General features: G+C 46.8%; 1 protein-coding gene across 1 annotated transcript in view; it reads left to right on the forward strand.

Annotated features, from left to right (window-relative positions):
- tenm2a (teneurin transmembrane protein 2a) overlaps positions 1-19,160 on the forward strand; it is a 193,183-nt gene extending 174,023 nt beyond the window's left edge. The window contains exons 27-35 of the mRNA XM_056439037.1: positions 9,434-9,669; positions 9,767-10,063; positions 11,063-11,620; positions 11,701-11,970; positions 13,525-13,935; positions 14,605-14,715; positions 15,677-15,944; positions 16,357-16,487; positions 16,609-19,160. Coding sequence (XP_056295012.1) covers positions 9,434-9,669; positions 9,767-10,063; positions 11,063-11,620; positions 11,701-11,970; positions 13,525-13,935; positions 14,605-14,715; positions 15,677-15,944; positions 16,357-16,487; positions 16,609-17,346 — 3,020 coding nt within the window. The 3' untranslated portion in view covers positions 17,347-19,160. The remainder of the gene's footprint in view (positions 1-9,433; positions 9,670-9,766; positions 10,064-11,062; positions 11,621-11,700; positions 11,971-13,524; positions 13,936-14,604; positions 14,716-15,676; positions 15,945-16,356; positions 16,488-16,608) is intronic.
- The last annotated feature ends 906 nt before the right edge of the window (positions 19,161-20,066 follow it).

Here is a 20,066-nt window from a genome sequence, read left to right on the forward strand (position 1 = left end):
GAGAGAGAGACAGTAATATAAAGACTAGAGAGAGAGAGAGTCATGTAAGACTAGAGAGAGAGAGACATGTAAGACTAGAGAGAGAGAGAGACATGTAAGACGAGAGAGAGAGAGTCATGTAACACTAGAGAGAGAGAGACATGTAAGACTAGAGAGAGAGAGAGACATGTAAGACGAGAGAGAGAGAGACATGTAAGACTAGAGAGAGAGAGAGAGACATGTAAGACGAGAGAGAGAGAGTCATGTAACACTAGAGAGAGAGAGAGACATGTAAGACTAGAGAGAGAGAGAGACATGTAAGACTAGAGAGAGAGAGACAGTCATGTAAGACTAGAGAGAGAGAGAGAGAGACAGTCATGTAAGACTAGAGAGAGAGAGACATGTAAGACTAGAGAGAGAGAGAGAGAGACAGTCATGTAAGACTAGAGCGAGAGAGAGAGAGTCATGTAAGACTAGAGAGAGAGAGAGAGAGAGAGACATGTAAGACTAGAGAGAGAGAGAGACATGTAAGACTAGAGAGAGAGAGGGACAGTCATGTAAGACTAGAGAGAGAGAGAGAGAGAGAGTCATGTAAGACTAGAGAGAGAGAGAGACATGTAAGACTAGAGAGAGAGATAGAGACAGTCATGTCTCTTGAAGATATATCTAAACAGTTCATTTCACCCGTGTGCTCTGATAGTCCGGTAAATAGAGCTGCAGACAATTCACTGATAACATTTTGTATTCAAGAAATCACTGTGACAGAAGTCATTAATATTATTAATGCTTTGAACAACTCTAAAGCCAAGGATATCCATGGTCTCGACACCAGCTTTTTTAAATCACACAAGGAGGCGCTGGCACCCCCAATCATGCACCTAGTGAACCTATCGATTAGACACTCGATGATTCCTGGAGCATGGAAGATGGCCTCAGTTATCCCTGTGTTCAAATCGGGGGATAGCTCCGATATGAACAACTACAGACCAATTAGTATTTTGCCTAGCATCTCTAAAATTATAGAAAAATGGATCGCTAAACAAATAATAGAATTCCTTAATAATGGTCAAACCCCCCTGCACCCCATGCAGTTTGGTTTTCGACCGCATCATTCCACGGAATCTGCACTGGTTATGCTCATGGAGAAATTAAAAAGTTTATTAGATAAGAAGAGCTGCGTAGGTGCTGTATTTTTAGATTTAAAAAGAGCGTTCGATACAGTTAACCATGATGTGCTACTAAGCAAACTGTTAGGCTTTAACTTCTCTGATCAAGCCATCAAATGGTTTGGATCTTATTTATCCCATAGAGAACAATGTACTGTGGTTGATGGTGTCAGCTCCTCTTACCTGGGCTTACTGGCGCCCATTTTATTCTCTCTTTATATTAATGACTTACCTGACTCTTGCTTCAATGTGGATGTTCAGCTGTATGCTGATGCCACGGTCATATTTACGGTGGCCAAAAATAGTGAGGAGGCAGCACGAGTGCTCTCTACTGCTCTGAGTCATATTCAAGGCTGGCTCACCAGGTCCTGTCTCTCATTGAACACGAAAAAAACAGTGTGTATGTTCTTTTCTAAGCAATCCTCAACTGTTGCACATTCTAATGTGTTTTTGGGAACTGAGAAACTGAATGTTGTTAATAAGTTCAAATACTTAGGCATTATGCTTGATTCCACACTCTCCTTTAGGAGCCATGTTAAAATGATGTCGAAAACCATAAACTTCCATATACATAATTTTAAACAAATAAGAAACTCTCTATCGACTAATGCCGCTTTGCTGTTTTTACACTCTATGATACTCTCACATGTGAGTTACTGCTTAACCAGTTGGTCTATGACAAGCTCAATAGTTATTAAACCGGTCGAACTACTCTATAAAAAAGCATTGAAAATACTGGATAAAAAACCATATAAGTATCATCATTGCTATATTTTAACCAAATACAAAATGTTAAGTTTTAATAATTTTAGAAAATTCACTTCGGCCTGTTTGATTTTCAAAATACTAAATGGCCTAGCGCCACCCCCCCTTAAAACCTTTATCAAACATCGATCTATTAACTCCACTCTGTCCACCAGAGCTGTCACAAACAGGGACTGTGAGGTCCCGTTTAGAAAAACCCTGTTTGGGCAAAATGTGCTGTCCTTCAAAGGATGCATGGTGTGGAACAGCCTACCTCCTTCTATAAGGGAAAGCCCCAGCCTGGTCACCTTCAAAGGCCACCTGAAGGCATGGCTCAGACTTCATCAGCCCTGTGACCATTAGAGTTAATCCGCACGGTATCCAAATGTCTTGCATGCACCTTTTTATTAATCTTTTTTTCTTCTTTTGTATTACTGTACTGTCATGTGTGAAGTGATGTGTGCTTTCCATTTCACTCTGCTTGCATTCTTAAATTACATCAACCTGCCAAGGGACTACAGATGGAAACTAGCCTCCCGGCTATAATCTGGCATATTTACATGTACATTGTACTGTCAATCAATATGCACTGTCCCTTATTCTCTAAATAAAAAGAAAGAAAGAAAGAAAGACTAGAGAGAGAGAGAGACCTTTAAGACTAGAGAGAGAGAGAGAGAGAGAGAGAGAGAGTCATGTAAGACTAGAGAGAGAGAGAGAGAGTCATGTAAGACTAGATTTTTTTTTGATTTTTGAAAAACACTTTATTTACATTTTTTCCATTACAACATTTCTTTAAAAATAAAGTGTTTTAAAAAATCAAATTGGTTAAAATAAAAGCACACAAACAAAACAAAAAAAACCTTAAAACAAAAGAAAAACATGTTTTACCTAATAAAAAGTGGTGCAAACTCCAGCTCCTCCTCCACCACAGAACAAACAATATCTTTAAAACACCAGCGTTGTTTAAAAGCATCCAGGTCTCCAATGTGTTTGTAAAACCTGAACTCCAGCCAGAGTCTGGCTCTGATGTTACAGAGCCACACTGCCTTGGCCTCCTGCCCCTCTGTTTTCCACCCGGGACTTCCTAGTTAAATAAATTGCCATTTTCGCTTCACGGATAAAAATTTAGGAGCTGCCACTTTTCTTTTCTGTTTTTGTAGGCAGCTCCATGATAAAAACCTTCTCTGTAAAACCACATTAAAAGACTAAAACCACTGTTAAAAGAGCGAAGAAACTCAAAAGTCTCTTACACTCGTTAAAACATGGTAAATAGTCTCCCGGAGGTCACAGAAGGGCACTGGCTCAGGACAGCGGGATTGATTACCGAAATAAAAGCGTTGGACGCGACAGCACCGTGTAAAATCCGCCACTGGAGGTCAGCGGTCCTTTTCTTTAGGGGAGGCTTGTATAGGACCCCCCACTGCGGGCCAGGGCCTCCATGCCCAAGTCTCTCTGACCACACAGTGGGCGGTCTGTTGCACAGTCTGGACCTGTTGATGCTCTTCACGAGGTTAAAATACAAAGTCTTCTTGTCTGCTTTGTTCAGTGTGCAGTTTTCTGGGTGGCTCGTTCTCAGCAGGGGGCCGGTGAGTCCCCTAGCCCCGGGCTGAGGGAGATGTTTGGGAAGGGTCTGCAGGGTCCGGCTCTGCTCTCTGCTGGCTGTAGTCGTTGAGGAGGCTCCTCTCCAATCCGGTCAGCCTCTGCCTCCACAGCTCCAGGAGCCTCCTCGCCACCCGGTCGGAATGCAGACCCAGCAGGAGCCCAGGGCCGGGGTCGCTCAGCGTCGGCCCCACTGCATCCACCAACTGCTGCAGAGAAAGGGTCTTTGTTCGCAGCAGCCCGTTAGTCCAGGGTGACGCTGCTGCTAATGTCTAGTTTTGCCCGTGAATTAATGGTTCTCTCAACAACCAGAACAGAGAGTCAGACTGTGGGCACCTTCGTGCTTAAAAGGGCCCACGACTTAAAAACACCCTGATAAAAGGAGGCAGCCCACTTAGTTTTAAAAGCTGGGGTCTATTAAAACAGAGCAGTATCCAGCCCTAGGTTGTCAGCACGTCTGAGGATGCAGCTGGCCACGTCTCGCCACACTAAAAACCCCGGACTCGTTAAAACTTCTGAACAAACTGTAATCTAAAAGTGGCCGTCCGGCTGGCCAGGTGGACAAGGCCCTGTCCCCTCCTCTCTGGCTAAAAACAGCACCCCTGTGGCACCCAGTGTAGACCCTCCCAAAAGAAATCCACCATCTTCTTTTGTATGTTGGCTAAGAAGCCAGAGGAGGGTCTAACACGGTCAACCTGTGCCACAGTTGGGATGCAATAAGATTGTTTAAAACCAGTACTCTACCCTTAAAAGACATCTGGGGAGCAGCCACTTCCACTTGGAAAGTTTCCTCTATCTTCTCTGTGACGCCTCCCAGTTCTTCTGGACCATGCTCGGTTTCCCAGGTATATTCCTAACTATTTAAAACCGTCCTTTGCCATATGAGCTTTTGTGGAAGAACCGGGAGGCCGCCACAGCGAGGGCTTCGCTTTTCTTCCAGTTCACCCTCGCTGATGATGCCGTGCTAAAATCCTGTACTATTCGATTTAAAGGTTTACATCATTTTGATTCTTGATAAAAACAACAACGTCGTCGGCATATGCCGATAAAATCATTCCTTTACTAAAACCAGGTAAAACCAAACCATGTAGGCTAGAGCGTATTTTAATGAGGACGGGCTCGAGGGAGAGTGCGTAGAGCATCCCGGACAGAGCACAGCCCTGCCGGACCCCTCTACCCACTCTAAAAGGAGCACACAGCCTGCCGTTTATCTTCAGCACACTCTCAACATTACTGTACAACACCTTGATCTTAGCTATGAAGCCAGCGCTGAACCCAAACTTCCCAGAACTTTCCAGAGGAAGCCGTGTTCAACGCGGTCAAAAGCCTTTTCCTGATCTAGAGAAATCAGACCAGTATCCATACCCAACGAGCTGGAGACCTCCAAAACGTCCCGAATGAGGTGGACGTTGTCCACCATGGACCTGCCGGGCACACAGTAGGTCTGGTCCCGATGGAGGACCTGCTCCATAGCTCCCCTCAGCCTGGAGGCGAGGACCCTGGACAGAAGCTTGTAATCCACACACAGCAGAGACACAGGCGCCAGTTACCGATGTCCTGCGGGTTTCCTTTTGGCAGTAGCGTCAGCACTGCCCTCCGACAGGACATCGGCATGGAACCAGAGGCCAGACTCTCATTGAAGACGTCTAGGATGTCCCTCCGAGGACATCCCAGTATTTCTTGTAGAATTCAGCGGGAGACCGTCGATTCCGGGCGCGCCTCCTGCATTCCCTGCAGGGCAGCTTTCAGCTCTTGGGGGTTATGGGTCTGTCGAGCTCCTCATTAGTCTCCTCGGAGACCTGAGGCAGCTCCCACAGAGCCCCTCCGCGACTCTCCCTCCTCCCTATACTCAGTGGCATAAAGGGAGGAGTAAACCCCACCGCCGCTTCGGATCTGGCTTGGCTCCACAACCGACTGCCCTGCGTCCGTCAGCAGTGAGTGGATCACTCGCCCTGCCCACTCCTCTTCTCCAGGCCGAAGAAGAAGCTAGAGGAGTGTCCATCTCCGCAATGGTCTGGAATCGGGACCTGACCAGTGCGCCTTGCACTTTACTTGAACAGGTCGGCGAGAGCCGCTTTTTACTTTGAGGACTTCAATATGTCCTCGATCTCCTGTGGACTCGCTTAAACTTTCTAGGTCCACTATCTCAGTCTCCAGGTCCTTCATAGATCTGGTGACGTCTCTAGTGACGTTGAAAGTGTGCTGCTGACAAAGGAGCTTAATTTCCACCTTACCACGGTCCCACCACTGCCTAAGATTATTAAAATCACTCTTCCTCAGCCTACAAATGCCCCAAAAATAAAACAACACCTCTCTAAAATTCCTATCGAAAGTTAAAACTGTATTAAAATGCCAATATGCGCTCCTGGGTAAAACATTCCTAATAAAACATGACATAAAACCAAAGAGTGATCAGTAAAACCAGCCGAATAATGCTGCACATTTTAAAAATATTAAAATGGTGCTTAAAACATAAATACGGTCTAACCTGGCTGAGGAGATCCTTCCTCCCTAACGTGGGACCATGTGTACTGTCGGCAGTCCGGATGCATCCTTCTCCACACGTCCACCAGGCCGTGAGAATGGACCAGCCTCCTCAGCACCTGCTGTGAAGCTGGATGTGGCTCTGTGTGGTTTCTGTCATTAAAATCATCCTCTGTGCAGTTAAAATCCCCACCGAAGAATAAAAAATCCTCCGAGGCACAGTCATTTAAAACATCATTAACTTTGGATAAAAACAGCTGCCTCTCTGTCCCAGTTGTTGGAGCATAGATATTTATAAAAACCACGTTATAAAGTTCGAACCGTGCTTTCACAAAGAACAGCCTCTCCTCCACGATGTGTTTGACCTCCAGTGACCGCGGGCTGAAAGCCCTGGAGAAGAGGAAGCCCACTCCTCCGCTGAGGTTGGTGTTGTGGCTCAGAAGGACTTCCCCCCCCCACTCCCTCCTCCAGTCCGCCTCGTTGGTGCTGTCGCTGTGCGTCTCTTGTAAGAAGAGAACATCGTTGGCCTTCATCTTGTTAAATTCATAAATTGATGTTCTTCTTACTGTCCCTCGCTCCATTTACGTTTAAAACTCCGACTCTGAATGTGTTCATTAAAAGAAAAGAGTTTAAAAAACAAATAAAACTTAAAACCAACAAATCAAATAAAACACACATTGGAGCTCTCCACCTCCCCCTGCTGGATGCACTCGTTCACTTTGGGTAAAAACTTTTTGATTCTAAAAACCTCTTGTCTGTCTAATTTTTTTCCCCTCATGTGGAAATGGCACGAGTGTACAAAGGCCACGAGGTCAGGGAAGTGATCCTTGACCTCTACTTTCTTTTTCCCTTTTGTTTTGTGCAGAAACAGACTTATTTCATCAGCAGTGTACAGCTTTTGTGTTTGACTACTTGTTAAAAACAGAGGAGAGTCGCTGTCCTCTGACCCCTCCTCGTCACTACTGTCCTCCACCGGCCCCGCCCCCTGACTCCTCCTCCTCACTTCCACCCTGCTGGCCTTGGCCTCGCTGCCGGCGCTCTCGCCACTCTTCTTCCTCTTTGAGGCTCCTTTCTGCCCCCCTGCTTCCTCCTCGTCCATCTCCACCTGCTCCGCCCCCTCCTCCCCCGCACCGTCCTCCTCCACCTCTTCGCCTCCCCCACCTGTCCTACCCCTCAATGGGCTTCTCGCCACCCCTGTCCTCGTCTTTTTTTTCCTTTTCCTCCTCTTTCTCACTTTCCTCATTATTCTCCACCCCATTCCCCACTTCCACCTCTAAGCCCGTGCCACCATCACCAATATTATTTTTTGTTTTTTTAATCTTTTTTTGTTTTTTTTCCCCTTCTTTTTCTTGTTTTCTTCCTCCCCCCACTTCCCACCACACCCACAGCCTCTACCCCACTGCTCTTGGCAGATCCCCCCACATCCCCTCCATTTTTTTGGTCCGCTTTTCCTTCTTTTCCTTTCCTCTCACCGCTCCCGACTCCACCCACAGCCTGCCTTTCACTGCCCTGTCCAGCATCCCCACCCTCATCCCCACCCTCACCACCCTTGCCCGCATCACCCCCATCACTCACTCCCTCATTCATACCCACCACATGTGTGTCGGGTGCAGCAGCAGTGACGCCGCTCGCCGCGCTCTCCGTTGGAATCGGCGGCGCCGCCGCGCGGCGCCTCCTCTCAGAGACGCCGCCGCCGCGAGCCCCGCAGCCGCGGCAGCGGCAGCCGCCTCACCTGCTGTTCCCCACGCTGGTGCAGCGCGGCGTGACGCGCTGGACGGACCCGCGCCGCCTGGACCAGCTGGCGCAGGGTCGCCTCGCTTCGAACAGACCCTCGCGGTGTGCCCCTCCTCCCCGCAATGAAAGCACTTCATCGCCGATGAAGACGCGTAGACGTTATAGTTAACATCATCTACTCTGACGCTGAAGCGCAGGTTTAACTCCGCGCTCCGGTCGTTGAGTATCATATAAACCGATCTACGGTAACTCATGATATGCTTCATTGAGCTCTCCTTGAACCCCGATGAGATCTCTCATCGGAGAGACCAGCTTTCCGTGCCGGGAGAGCTCTCTGCTGAGAAACTCATCGGAGATGAGCGGAGGGACGTTTGACACGAGGACTCTGGTGGACGGCTGATCCAGCGGAAACACCTGTACAAACAAATCTCCCACCGAGAGACCCTCCTCTACCACGCGGCTCACCTTCGCCACCTGATCCAGGAAGATCACGACCGAGCCGTTCATCTTGGCGGCGGACTTCACGCTGCTGAACCCGACTTTCTTCCCGACTGCCCGAGCCAATTCCTCCACGCTGCACGAGGAGTCACCGGCAATCTTCATACCGTGTCTCCTCGTGAGCAGCGGGGGGGGAACCGGGGCAAACATTTCCGCCTCGCACCGAGCCCGGTGAGGCACCGGCAGCGGGAAGACACCCAGAGAAAAACCCAACTAATCACCAAACAATTTAAACTACTGTGAAACCCAACTAATAAACCACATAAACTAAATACAAACAACTATGAAAGAATAGAGAGAAATACACAGACAACGCCCAGCAGCTCTCAAACACACACCCTGTCGCTCTGACGCTCAGCGTGAACTGAGAGAGAGAGAGAGAGAGAGAGAGAGAGTCATGTAAGACTAGAGAGAGAGAGAGACATGTAAGACTAGAGAGAGAGAGAGAGAGAGTCATGTAAGACTAGAGAGAGAGAGAGACATGTAAGACTAGAGAGAGAGAGACATGTAAGACTAGAGAGAGAGAGACATGTAAGACTAGAGAGAGAGAGAGAGAGTCATGTAAGACTAGAGAGAGAGAGAGACATGTAAGACTAGAGAGAGAGAGAGAGACAGTCATGTAAGACTAGAGAGAGAGAGAGAGAGAGTCATGTAAGACTAGAGAGAGAGAGACATGTAAGACTAGAGAGAGAGAGAGAGAGTCATGTAAGACTAGAGAGAGAGAGACATGTAAGACTAGAGAGAGAGAGAGAGAGAGAGTCATGTAAGACTAGAGAGAGAGAGACATGTAAGACTAGAGAGAGAGAGAGACATGTAAGACTAGAGAGAGAGAGAGAGAGAGTCATGTAAGACTAGAGAGAGAGAGAGACATGTAAGACTAGAGAGAGAGAGACATGTAAGACTAGAGAGAGAGAGTCATGTAAGACTAGAGAGAGAGACATGTAAGACTAGAGAGAGAGAGAGAGTCATGTAAGACTAGAGAGAGAGAGACATGTAAGACTAGAGAGAGAGAGAGAGACAGTCATGTAAGACTTATTTCGTTTAAAATGACTATTTTCGTGCAGAGTCGATATGAAGACGAATCAGGTGAATAAAAGAGTTATGGACATGGAATCTGGTTCTTACTGATATGAACCTCTCAACTTAAATGTTTCATGCACACACACACACACACACACACACACACACACACAGAGTATCCGTTAAAGCCTCTCTGCCTCCCCCTACAGACCAGGTGAGGAACAGCTACCAGCTGTGCCACAACGGGACCCTGAGGGTGCTGTACGCCAACGGCATGGGCATCAGCTTCCACACGGAGCCCCACATCCTGGCCGGCTCCGTCAGCCCCACCATCGGCCGCAGGAACATCACGCTGCCCACGGACAACGGCCTCAACTCCATCGAGTGGCGTCTGCGCAAGGAGCAGACCAAGGGCAAGGTCACCGTGTTCGGGAGGAAGCTCCGAGTGAGTCGAGCGCTCGGCAACAAAGTTTGAAAAGAAGAAGAAGAATCTCCTGAAATTAAAGCTCTCTTTTTTTCTTTTCTTTTTTTTTCGTCTTCAGGCTCACGGCCGCAATCTCCTGTCCATCGATTTCGACCGCAACACGCGGACGGAGAAGATCTACGACGACCACCGCAAGTTCACGCTGCGCATCATGTACGACGCCCAGGGCCGGCCGTCCATGTGGCTGCCCAGCAGCAGCCTGGCGGTGGTCAACGTGTCGTACTCGGCCACCGGGCAGCTGGTCGGGCTGCAGAGGGGGAGCATGAGCGAGAGGACCGAGTTCGACCCGCAGGGACGCATCCTGACTCGCTCCTTCGTGGACGGGAAGGTGTGGAGCTACAGCTACCTGGACAAGGTGAGCGGCGGCTAAACGCCGGAGCACCTCTGGATGGGTGGGCGCGAAGTTGAATTGCGGAAATGAGGATGTACATTTTCAGAGGAGGCAAGTCCATCCAATTCAATTCAATTCAGTTCATTTCGTACAGCCCAAAATCTGAAATTACAAATTTGCCTCAGAGGTCTTTAACAATCTGTACGCATACGACATCCCTGACCTTTGACCTTTGTGTGTGTGTGTGTTTGAAGACGGCTGATGTTCTTTTTTTTTCTCGAGTAGCTCTCGCATTGACACGAGTTGCATTTTAAAGATTATTTTTTTGCAGTGTCGTATTAAAACGAGCCGTTTCTTTGCCTTCTCGTTAACTCGGTTATTTTTGTATCGCCCAATATCGCTAATTTACGAATTATCCTCAGAGGACTTTACAATCTGTATGCATACGACATCCCTGACCTTTGACCTTTGCGTGTGTGTGTGTGTTTGAAGACGGCTGATGTTCTTTTTTTTTCTCGAGTAGCTCTCGCATTGACACGAGTTGCATTTTAAATATGTCGAATTAAAACGAGCAGTTTTTTTGTCTCCTCCGTTAACTCGGTTATTTTTCTAGAGCCCGATATCGCAAATTTACGAATTATCCTCAGAGGACTTTACAATCTGTACGCATACGACATCCCTGACCTTTGACCTTTCACATCGGATCAGGAAAAAATACAGAAAAAACCCTTTCAGGGGAGAAAAACAAGTGAAGAAGCCTTCAGGAGAGCAACAGAGGACGATCCCTCTCCAGGGTGGACAGAATAATAGACGTCATGTGACCAGAATGAAGCGTTACAGAGTTATAACACATTCAATGAATACGACAGAGTGTATGAATAGTTCGTAGTCGACACGGACCGCGATCCATGAGACAGATGGAGGTAGAGAGGAGGGGCTTATTCTTGTCACTTGTCATGTGACCAGAAGTTAATAATCCGTTGATAACGCCGTCCTGGACTGTGTCTCTCTCTGTGCCTCCAGTCCATGGTGCTGCTGCTGCAGAGCCAGAGGCAGTACATCTTCGAGTTCGACGCCTCGGGTCGGGTCACGGCCGTCACCATGCCCAGCGTGGCGCGGCACACCATGTTCACGCACGTGTCCGTCGGCTACATCCGCAACACCTACAACCCGCCGGAGAGCAACGCGTCCGTCATCCACGACTTCGCCGAGGACGGCCGGCCCCACGCCACGCACTACCTGGGCACGGGCCGCCGCGTCCTCTACAAGTACGGCAAGCTGGCCAAGCTGTCGGAGATCGTGTACGACGGCACCGCCGTCACCTTCGGCTACGACGAGACGGCCGGCGTGCTGAAGATGGTCAACCTGCAGAGCGGCGGCTTCTCGTGCACCATCCGCTACCGCAAGATGGGCCCGCTCATCGACAAGCAGATCTACCGCTTCAGCGAGGAGGGGATGGTCAACGCGCGGTTCGACTACACCTACCACGACAACAGCTTCCGGATCGCCAGCATGAAGCCGGTCATCAGCGAGACGCCGCTGCCCGTCGACCTCTACCGATACGACGAGATCTCCGGGAAGGTGCGGACCGGTTCCGATGTTCCGGCGTACCTCCCGTGGCCGTCCTCTCAACATGTCCACCCCCCCGCTTTCTCCCACAGGTGGAGCACTTTGGAAAGTTCGGGGTCATTTACTACGACATCAATCAGATCATCACCACCGCCGTGATGACGCTGAGCAAGCATTTCGACACGCACGGGCGCATCAAGGAGGTCCAGTACGAGATCTTCCGCTCGCTGATGTACTGGATGACGGTGCAGTACGACAGCATGGGCCGGGTGGTGAAGAGGGAGCTCAAAATCGGGCCCTACGCCAACACCACCCAGTACCGCTACGACTACGACGGAGACGGACAGCTGAGCGGCGTCAAGGTGGGTGCGGGGAGAGTCGGTGCGATGTGGATTTTTTGACTTCGCACTCGGAGCTGCCCGTGAGAGCTGACTGGGGCTGCAGCCACGAATCGATTAGAATAGTTGGCAACGCATTTCATGATCGATTCGTTGTGAGATAAGCCCCGCCCCCTCAGCAACGGGAATGAACCAGAGTTCAGTTCAGTTTTTGAATAAAGGGTTGGAAATTTATGTTTATACATATATATATATATATATATATATATATACACTACCGTTCAAAAGTTTGGGGTCATCCAGACAATTTCGTGTCTTCCATGAAAACTCACTTTTATTTATCAAATGAATTGAAAATTGAATAGAAAATATAGTCAAGACATTGACAACGTTAGAAATAATGATTAATATTTGAAGTATTAATTTTGTTCTTCAAACTTCAAGCTCAAAGGAAGGCCAGTTGTATAGCTTATATCACCAGCATAACTGTTTTCAGCTGTGCTAACATAATTGCACAAGGGTTTTCTAATCAGACATTAGTCTTCTAAGGCGATGAGCAAACACAATGTACCATTAGAACACTGGAGTGATAGTTGATGGAAATGGGCCTCTATACACCTCTGGAGATATTTCATTAGAAACCAGACGTTTCCACCTAGAATAGTCATTTACCACATTAACAATGGATAGAGTGTATTTTTGATTAATGTTATCTTTATTGAAAAAACAGTGCTTTTCTTTGAAAAATAAAGACATTTCTAAGTGACCCCAAACCTTTGAACGGTAGTGTACAGGACTGTCTCAGAAAATTAGAATATTGTGATAAAGTTCTTTATTTTCTGTAATGCAATTAAAAAAACAAAAATGTCATGCATTCTGGATTCATTACAAATCAACTGAAATATTGCAAGCCTTTTATTCTTTTAATATTGCTGATTATGGCTTACAGCTTAAGAAAACTCTAAAATCCTATCTCATAAAATTTTAATATTTCCTCAGACCAAGTTAAAGGAAAGATTTATAACAGCTGAGTGTTTGTCAAGGCTCAGGAAACCCTTGCAGGTGTTTGAGTTAATTAGACAATTCAAGTGATTTGTTTAATACCCTACTAGTATACTTTTTCATGATATTCTAATATTTAGAGATAGGATATTTGAGTTTTCTTAAGCTGTAAGCCATAATCAGCAATAAATCAGAATAAAAGGCTTGCAATATTTCAGTTGATTTGTAATGAATCCAGAATGCATGACATTTTTGTTTTTTTAATTGCATTACAGAAAATAAAGAACTTCATCACAATATTCTAATTTTCTGAGACAGTCCTGTATATATATATATATTTATATATATATATATCGATGAATCATTTATATGTATATATATATTATTATATATATATTTTTTTCTTCGATTAATCGATGAATCATATATATATATATATATGATTCATATGATATATATATATATATATGATTCGTCGATTAATCGAAAAAATAATAATTAAAATAATATATTTAATATATAAAATAATCGTGAGTTGCAGCCCTCGCCCTGACCTCCTCGTTTGTTTCCATCCAGGTGAATGACTGGTCCACGTGGCGCTACAGCTACGACCTGAACGGTAACCTCCACCTGCTCAACCCGGGGAACAGCGCCCGCATCCTGCCGCTGCGCTACGACCTCAGGGACCGCATCACGCGTCTGGGCGACGTCCAGTACCGGCTGGACGAAGACGGCTACCTCAGCCAGCGCGGCTCCGACGTCTTCGACTACAACTCCAAAGGTCAGCTGCTGAGGGCCTACAACCGAGGGCCCGGCGGCTGGAGCGTCGTGTACCACTACGACGGGCTGGGCCGCCGCGTGTCCACGAGGAACAGCGTGGGCCAGCACCTCCAGTTCTTCTACGCCGACCTCAACCACCCGACCCGGGTCACGCACATCTTCAACCACTCCAGCTCCGAGATCTCGTCGCTCTACTACGACCTGCAGGTACACGGCGTGGGGGGGGGGGTGATCTGATCCTCATATTTAGACACATCTTTGCATATGTTGAATGATCTTTTCGGTTCGTACGGTCATGGAAAACCTGGAAAAGTCATGGAATAATTTTTTTTATTTCCAGGCCTGGAATTTGTTATATTCATATGTTCATTTAAATCCGGCCCGCCACGTCATTTTATGTGGCCCCTGACGGCTTGAAAAGACATATGATCACCCTTTCTTAAAGAAATTTCAAAAGAAATAGCCTGTGCTTTTATTTTGAAGGTTTCAAATTAGATGGATTTAAGTTATAATATTAGAGAGCTTTTCTTATGTGCAATATTTCTACACTCAAATAAACAATAATCAAATGCAAAGAGAGTTATTTAACAATATGTTTGAGTAGTTCATACAGTGTTTCAGTTACACCGGCCCTTTAAGAGGCAGCCGTGATGCTGATGTGGCCCACGGTGAAAATGAGTTTGACACCCCTGATTTAAAGTATATACTCATGTATACACGGAGATGTTTGGTCATGGAAATTTGGTTTAATGTCATGAAAATCCATAGGTCAACATGTGTATGACCCCTGAACTGAATACTGGTAAATAACACTGCTAAATAAATACGACTTTACCCGAAAGCATGATTTAAATGTCCTCTCTGTCACGTGATCAGGGGCATTTGTTCGCCATGGAGGTGAGCAGCGGAGAGGAATACTACATCGCTTCTGACAACACGGGCACGCCGCTGGCCGTCTTCAGCAGCAACGGACAAATGATCAAACAGGTAACGGGAAGCTTTTGACTCTCGCTTTATAAATATGAAGTATAGCATGAAACTTACTGCTGGTGAAGTTACTCCTTTATTTTCTTCCTTTGGGTCACAAGACATGGAGATCTTTGCACACTCAGCACTTTATTTTCCTGGATTTTAACTTTGGTTACTGCCTTGTGTATAGATTTAGTTTCCTGTGTATATTTAGTATTTTAGAATTAGTATTGTTATTGTGTTTTATTTGTATCTTTTATTTGTATTAATGCTCTAATGTGCACCCGCTGCTGTGATCCTGAAATGTCCCCACTGTGGGACTAATACAGGAATATCTTATCTTATTAATTAATCTGGTAAACTATCACCACGGTAAAGAGCTTTAGCTTCATGCGGGTCTATTAAAACTATTAAACTTCATTAAATATATAAATGCGCATGCGTCCGTAACAACATCTGCAGCCGTACCGCCGAGTTCGAATTCAAACGTAAAACAGATGCGCGATTTCTTTTTACCTTTTCAAAATATAAGTCTTGATTCATCTATGAGAGAGGAAGTGGATTAAAACCTCTATAAAGTCTTTATACACAACAATATCAAAAGGAATACATCAAAACCAATAATGCAAATACAAAACAGGCACACAAAAAATTGCGATTTTCTTTTACCTTTTCAAAATAAAAGTCTGATTTATCTATGAGAGAAAGTGGATTAAAACCTCTATAAAGTCTTTATACACAACAATATCAAAAGGAATACATCAAAACCAATAATGCAAATACAAAACATGCAATAACAAAAAATGTGCGATTTTCTTTTACCTTTTCAAAATAAGTCTGATTTACCTATGAGCGATGAAGTGGATTAAAACCTCTATAAAGTCTTTATACACAACAATATCAAAAGGCATACGTCAAAATACAAAACAGGCAAACAACCCAAAACAATAACCCCCACCCCGCCCCCCCCGCCCCCCAGGTGCAGTACACAGCCTACGGAGAGGTGTACCTGGACTCTAACCCGGAGTTCCAGCTGGTGGTGGGCTTCCACGGCGGCCTCTACGACCCCCTGACCAAGCTGGTCCACTTCACGCAGCGGGACTACGACGTGCTGGCCGGACGCTGGACGTCGCCCGACTACAGCATGTGGCCCAAGATCGGGAAGGACCCGGCTCCCTTCAACCTGTACATGTTCAAGAACAACAACCCCCTGAGCGACATGCTGGACGTCAAGAACTACGTCACAGGTCAGCGGGGCGATACGGAGTAATGTGGTGTGAACGGGGGAGCGACACCATGAGGACCCCCGAAGCACAAAGGATTTTGGCCTGAAAAAAATCTGTCATACACAGCATCGTGCCATCAGTGTCTGATTTGATATAGAATATATACAATTCAGTTCATGAATTTACACATATGTATTATTGAATATTTATTCAATAACTACTTTTAAAGGATTTTTTTAATGGATGCTCATTTTAAATATGTTTTTTTTTTATCTCACGTATCCCCTGGAGGGCATTCACGTACCCCCAGGGTTACACGTACCCCCTGGAGGGCCTTCACATACTTTTTTTATTATGATTTTTTAATTTTTATAAATGATTTGTTCGCTACCTGAGTCCCTCAAGCTGATTGCTGTGCGTTCCCTGGCTGTAGATGTGAAGAGCTGGCTGGTGATGTTCGGCTTCCAGCTCAGCAACATCATCCCCGGCTTCCCCCGACACTCGCTCTACTTCGTGGAGCCGCCCTACGAGCTGCAGGCCACGCAGCACTGCGAGAACGGACAGGTACGCACAGCATGGATGGTTCCACCTGGGTCAGCAGTGTTGGTTCTGATGTGAGATGTGGGATGTGTTAATGTTCTGTGAATTCACGGCAATGCGCTCGTGTTTTTTTCTCCTCCTGCAGCTCATCACCGGCGTGCAGCAGGCGGCAGAGCGTCACAACCAGGCCTTCATGGCCCTGGAGGGCCGCCGCCTCACCAAGGAGCGGCGGCGGCGCAAGGACAAGCCCGGCCACTGGTTCGGCACCAGCACCCCCATCATCGGCCGCGGCGTGATGCTGGCCCTGAAGGAGGGCCGCGTGGTCGCCGGCGTCTCGCCGTCGGCCAGCGACGACAGCCGCAAAGTGGCGCTGGTGCTCAACGGCGCCCAGTACCTGGACGGCATCCACTACACCCAGGAGGGGAAGGACTGCCACTACTTCGTGAAGGTGGGCTCCATCGACGGCGACCTGCTGGCCCTGGGGCTCACCAACGGGCGCAAGTCGCTGGAGAGCGGCGTCAACGTGACGGTGAGCGGCCGCTCGAGGCGGGGCGTGACGGTGGAGTTCGCCGGGCCGGCGCTGGTGCTGAGCGTGCGGTACGGAGCGGCGGCCGACGTGGCGGACGAGGAGAAGGTGAGACTGTTGGAGCTGGCCCGGCAGAGGGCGCTGGCCGGGGCCTGGGCCAAGGAGCAGCAGAGGGCCCGGGATGGGAAGGGAGGCAGCCGCCTGTGGACGGAGGGGGAGAGGCAGCAGCTGCTCACGACGGGCCGGGTGCAGGGCTACGACGGGTACTACGTGCTTCCTGTGGAGCAGTACCCAGAACTGGCGGACAGCAGCAACAACATCCAGTTCCTCAGACAGAACGAGATGGGCAGGAGGTAACAGCCCACCTGGGACTGTTTCTGAATGGCGGACCCTTCCCCCCCCCCTCTCTCTCCCTCACGTTCACTTCTCGAGAGACCCTGCTCCTTTTTCTTTTCTTCTTCCTGAACCCTAAACGGCCTCCTCGACCCGGCAACAAACAAAAAACACGGAGAGAATGAACCGACACAAACGGGGTTACCCGCGGAACGCTGCAGGGACTTTTTGGAAAAAGAATGACTCGTCCGAGGAGAAATAAACAGATCATTTGTTTGTTTTACTGCCGCGCGGGCGACAACAACGACAACACGTTACAGTTTAGTCCTTTTTTGGGTTTTCTTCTTCTCTTGAAAAAAACTTTGAACAACTTTAAAAAAGCACCGAAGGGACTTTGAGAACTGTTGCTTATGACGAATAAGAGAAGATTCCCCTTTTTAAAAAAGATCGTGATATTTTTCGCCCATATTTCTTGGGTCACACTGAAGAGTGGGCGTGGCGCGGCGGGCGGGTCGCGACCTGTCTCTCTCTCTCTCTCTCTCTCTCTCTCTCTCTCTCTCTCTCACCGACAGACACCGAAGGCACAGGGACCAAAAGCGGAGGCGGAGCCTCTCCGGAGCGCACGACACAAACCAACGGAGGACATCATAAACAGCGACACACGCGCCGCGATGTCAAAGGTCAAAGGTCGTCCAATACTATGAGTCGTCTCCATGTCTCAGGCCTCCCATCGTCTCCCTCACGGACCAGTCCTCCAACCAGGCAACACACACACACACACACACACACACGAGCTAACAGCGTCCTCCAAGCTGTTTGGCGAGACTGGAGAATAAAACTTTTTCAAAAAAACAAAGTGAACAACACAACAAAAAAAAGAAGTGATGGCTATATTTGTGGACAAGTGGTATCACATAGCATTGTTTATTTTGAAGCGGCGGCGGAGAAAATCATATTCCTACATGTGTGTGTGTGTGTGTCCGATTACACTAAAATTTCAGGATGTCGCGTATATCGTAGATGCCGTAGTTTTGTACGTTTCAGTCGCGGTAGAATTGTGAGACTTTCACCGAGGCACTTCTGTACAGAACGATCAAACACGCCGGAGAACATGCTACGTTAGTTATTTATTTTATTTTATTTATTTATTCTTAGTACTATATGACAATCATGAATGAGTCACCAGTTCTATTCCAAATGAACAATTAATGGACTGAGTTTTATTTTATTTTTTGTAAAAATATGTAAGAGTTCTTTTTGTTTTGTTTTTTGTATTAATTTCATTTTATTGCTGCCAGGGCAAATAAATAGTCACTCTCTCAAAAAGAAAAATAATTTATGTAATAAAGTGTTTAAAAAAATAAAATAATAATAATAAAACGGTTTATACTTTAAATAAAGTCTTTAAAACTGTGAAATCTGTTTTTTCGAGCTATATTTCGATGTACAGTGTATAGATTTACCTTTATGCAGCACAGTAGAATATTGTCCAGAATATCGAGTTTTATATTTATAAGAGGAAGTGGCTTGTAATGTGCAAAAATCTTTAGCTGGAATTACTACTCTAGAGTTTTGTGGCACTCTAATATTCCATATCTACAAATATCAATCCCCAGTTTGTTGTTTTTTGACTGTTTTTTGGTTTTGGAAGCAGAGATGATTTCTGTCCTAGATCCCAACAGCGGTAGCAGTAATGGATCCCTCTCACTGTGAAGAGACTCGTGCTGGATGTCATAATGTACCAAATCAGTATTATCGAAAAGGGATGACTCTTATACATTCACTGAAACGAGACTCTTCTGAGAACCTTATCAATAAAATATAATTGTTTACTTCAACTGAGCAGCGTCCAGTTCACTTTCATCTCTTTTTGTGTGCGTGTGTGTGTGTGTTTGAAGACGACTGTTCTTTTTTTGACATGGGTAACTTCCACCGGCCTCGAGTAGCTCTCGCATGAACATGAGTTGCATTTTAAATAAATCTTTTTGCAGCGTCAACCTACAGTTTGTTTTCTATAGCCCAATATCACAAATGACAAATTTGCCTCAGACGGCTTTACGATCCGTACACGTACGACATCCCTGACCTTTGACCTTTCACATCGGATCAGGATGAAACTCCCAAAACTCAAGGGGGGGAAAAAGTGAAGAACCCTTCAGGAGAGTAAGAGGAGGACCCTCTCCAGGTTGGACAAAACAACAGACGTCATGTGACCAGAGCGACAGAAACACATTCCATGAGTACGACAGAGTGTATGAATACTTTGACTCGACCCGGTGCCCTTCCAGCTGTGTGAGAAGAGGTTAACGCATCGATAATCAATAGTGTACAATAACAACAGGTCACATGGCTCCAGGACATTCAGACTGCGTTCACACCTCTTCACCTCTTTGCATTCTGTTCTGCCCGAAAATCATTTCAATTGAATGTTCCCTCCTCGTCGAGTTACGCTCGACACGCCCCGCGACGACCGACTGGATTATTTAATTATTTTTGTATTCTCTATGTAAAGAGGTCTCACGGCCGTCAACGCGTATCAAGAGCGGAGACCGACTCGTGAGGGGGAAGGAACTGCCACCGGAGAGAAGACGTCACACATTCTGACCTGTAGGAGTGAGGGGACAGGAAGTGGAAACCGGAAGTGGAAACAGGAAGTGTCCCAGTGAGTGACAGCGAGTCAGAATCCATGGCAGCAAGACACAAGTCTGTGGGATGGCTGCTAGCCCCCCCCCCCCTCCCTCATC

This window comes from Pseudoliparis swirei, chromosome 19 (genome assembly GCF_029220125.1).
Source record: "Pseudoliparis swirei isolate HS2019 ecotype Mariana Trench chromosome 19, NWPU_hadal_v1, whole genome shotgun sequence".
Classification (NCBI taxonomy): domain Eukaryota; kingdom Metazoa; phylum Chordata; class Actinopteri; order Perciformes; family Liparidae; genus Pseudoliparis; species Pseudoliparis swirei.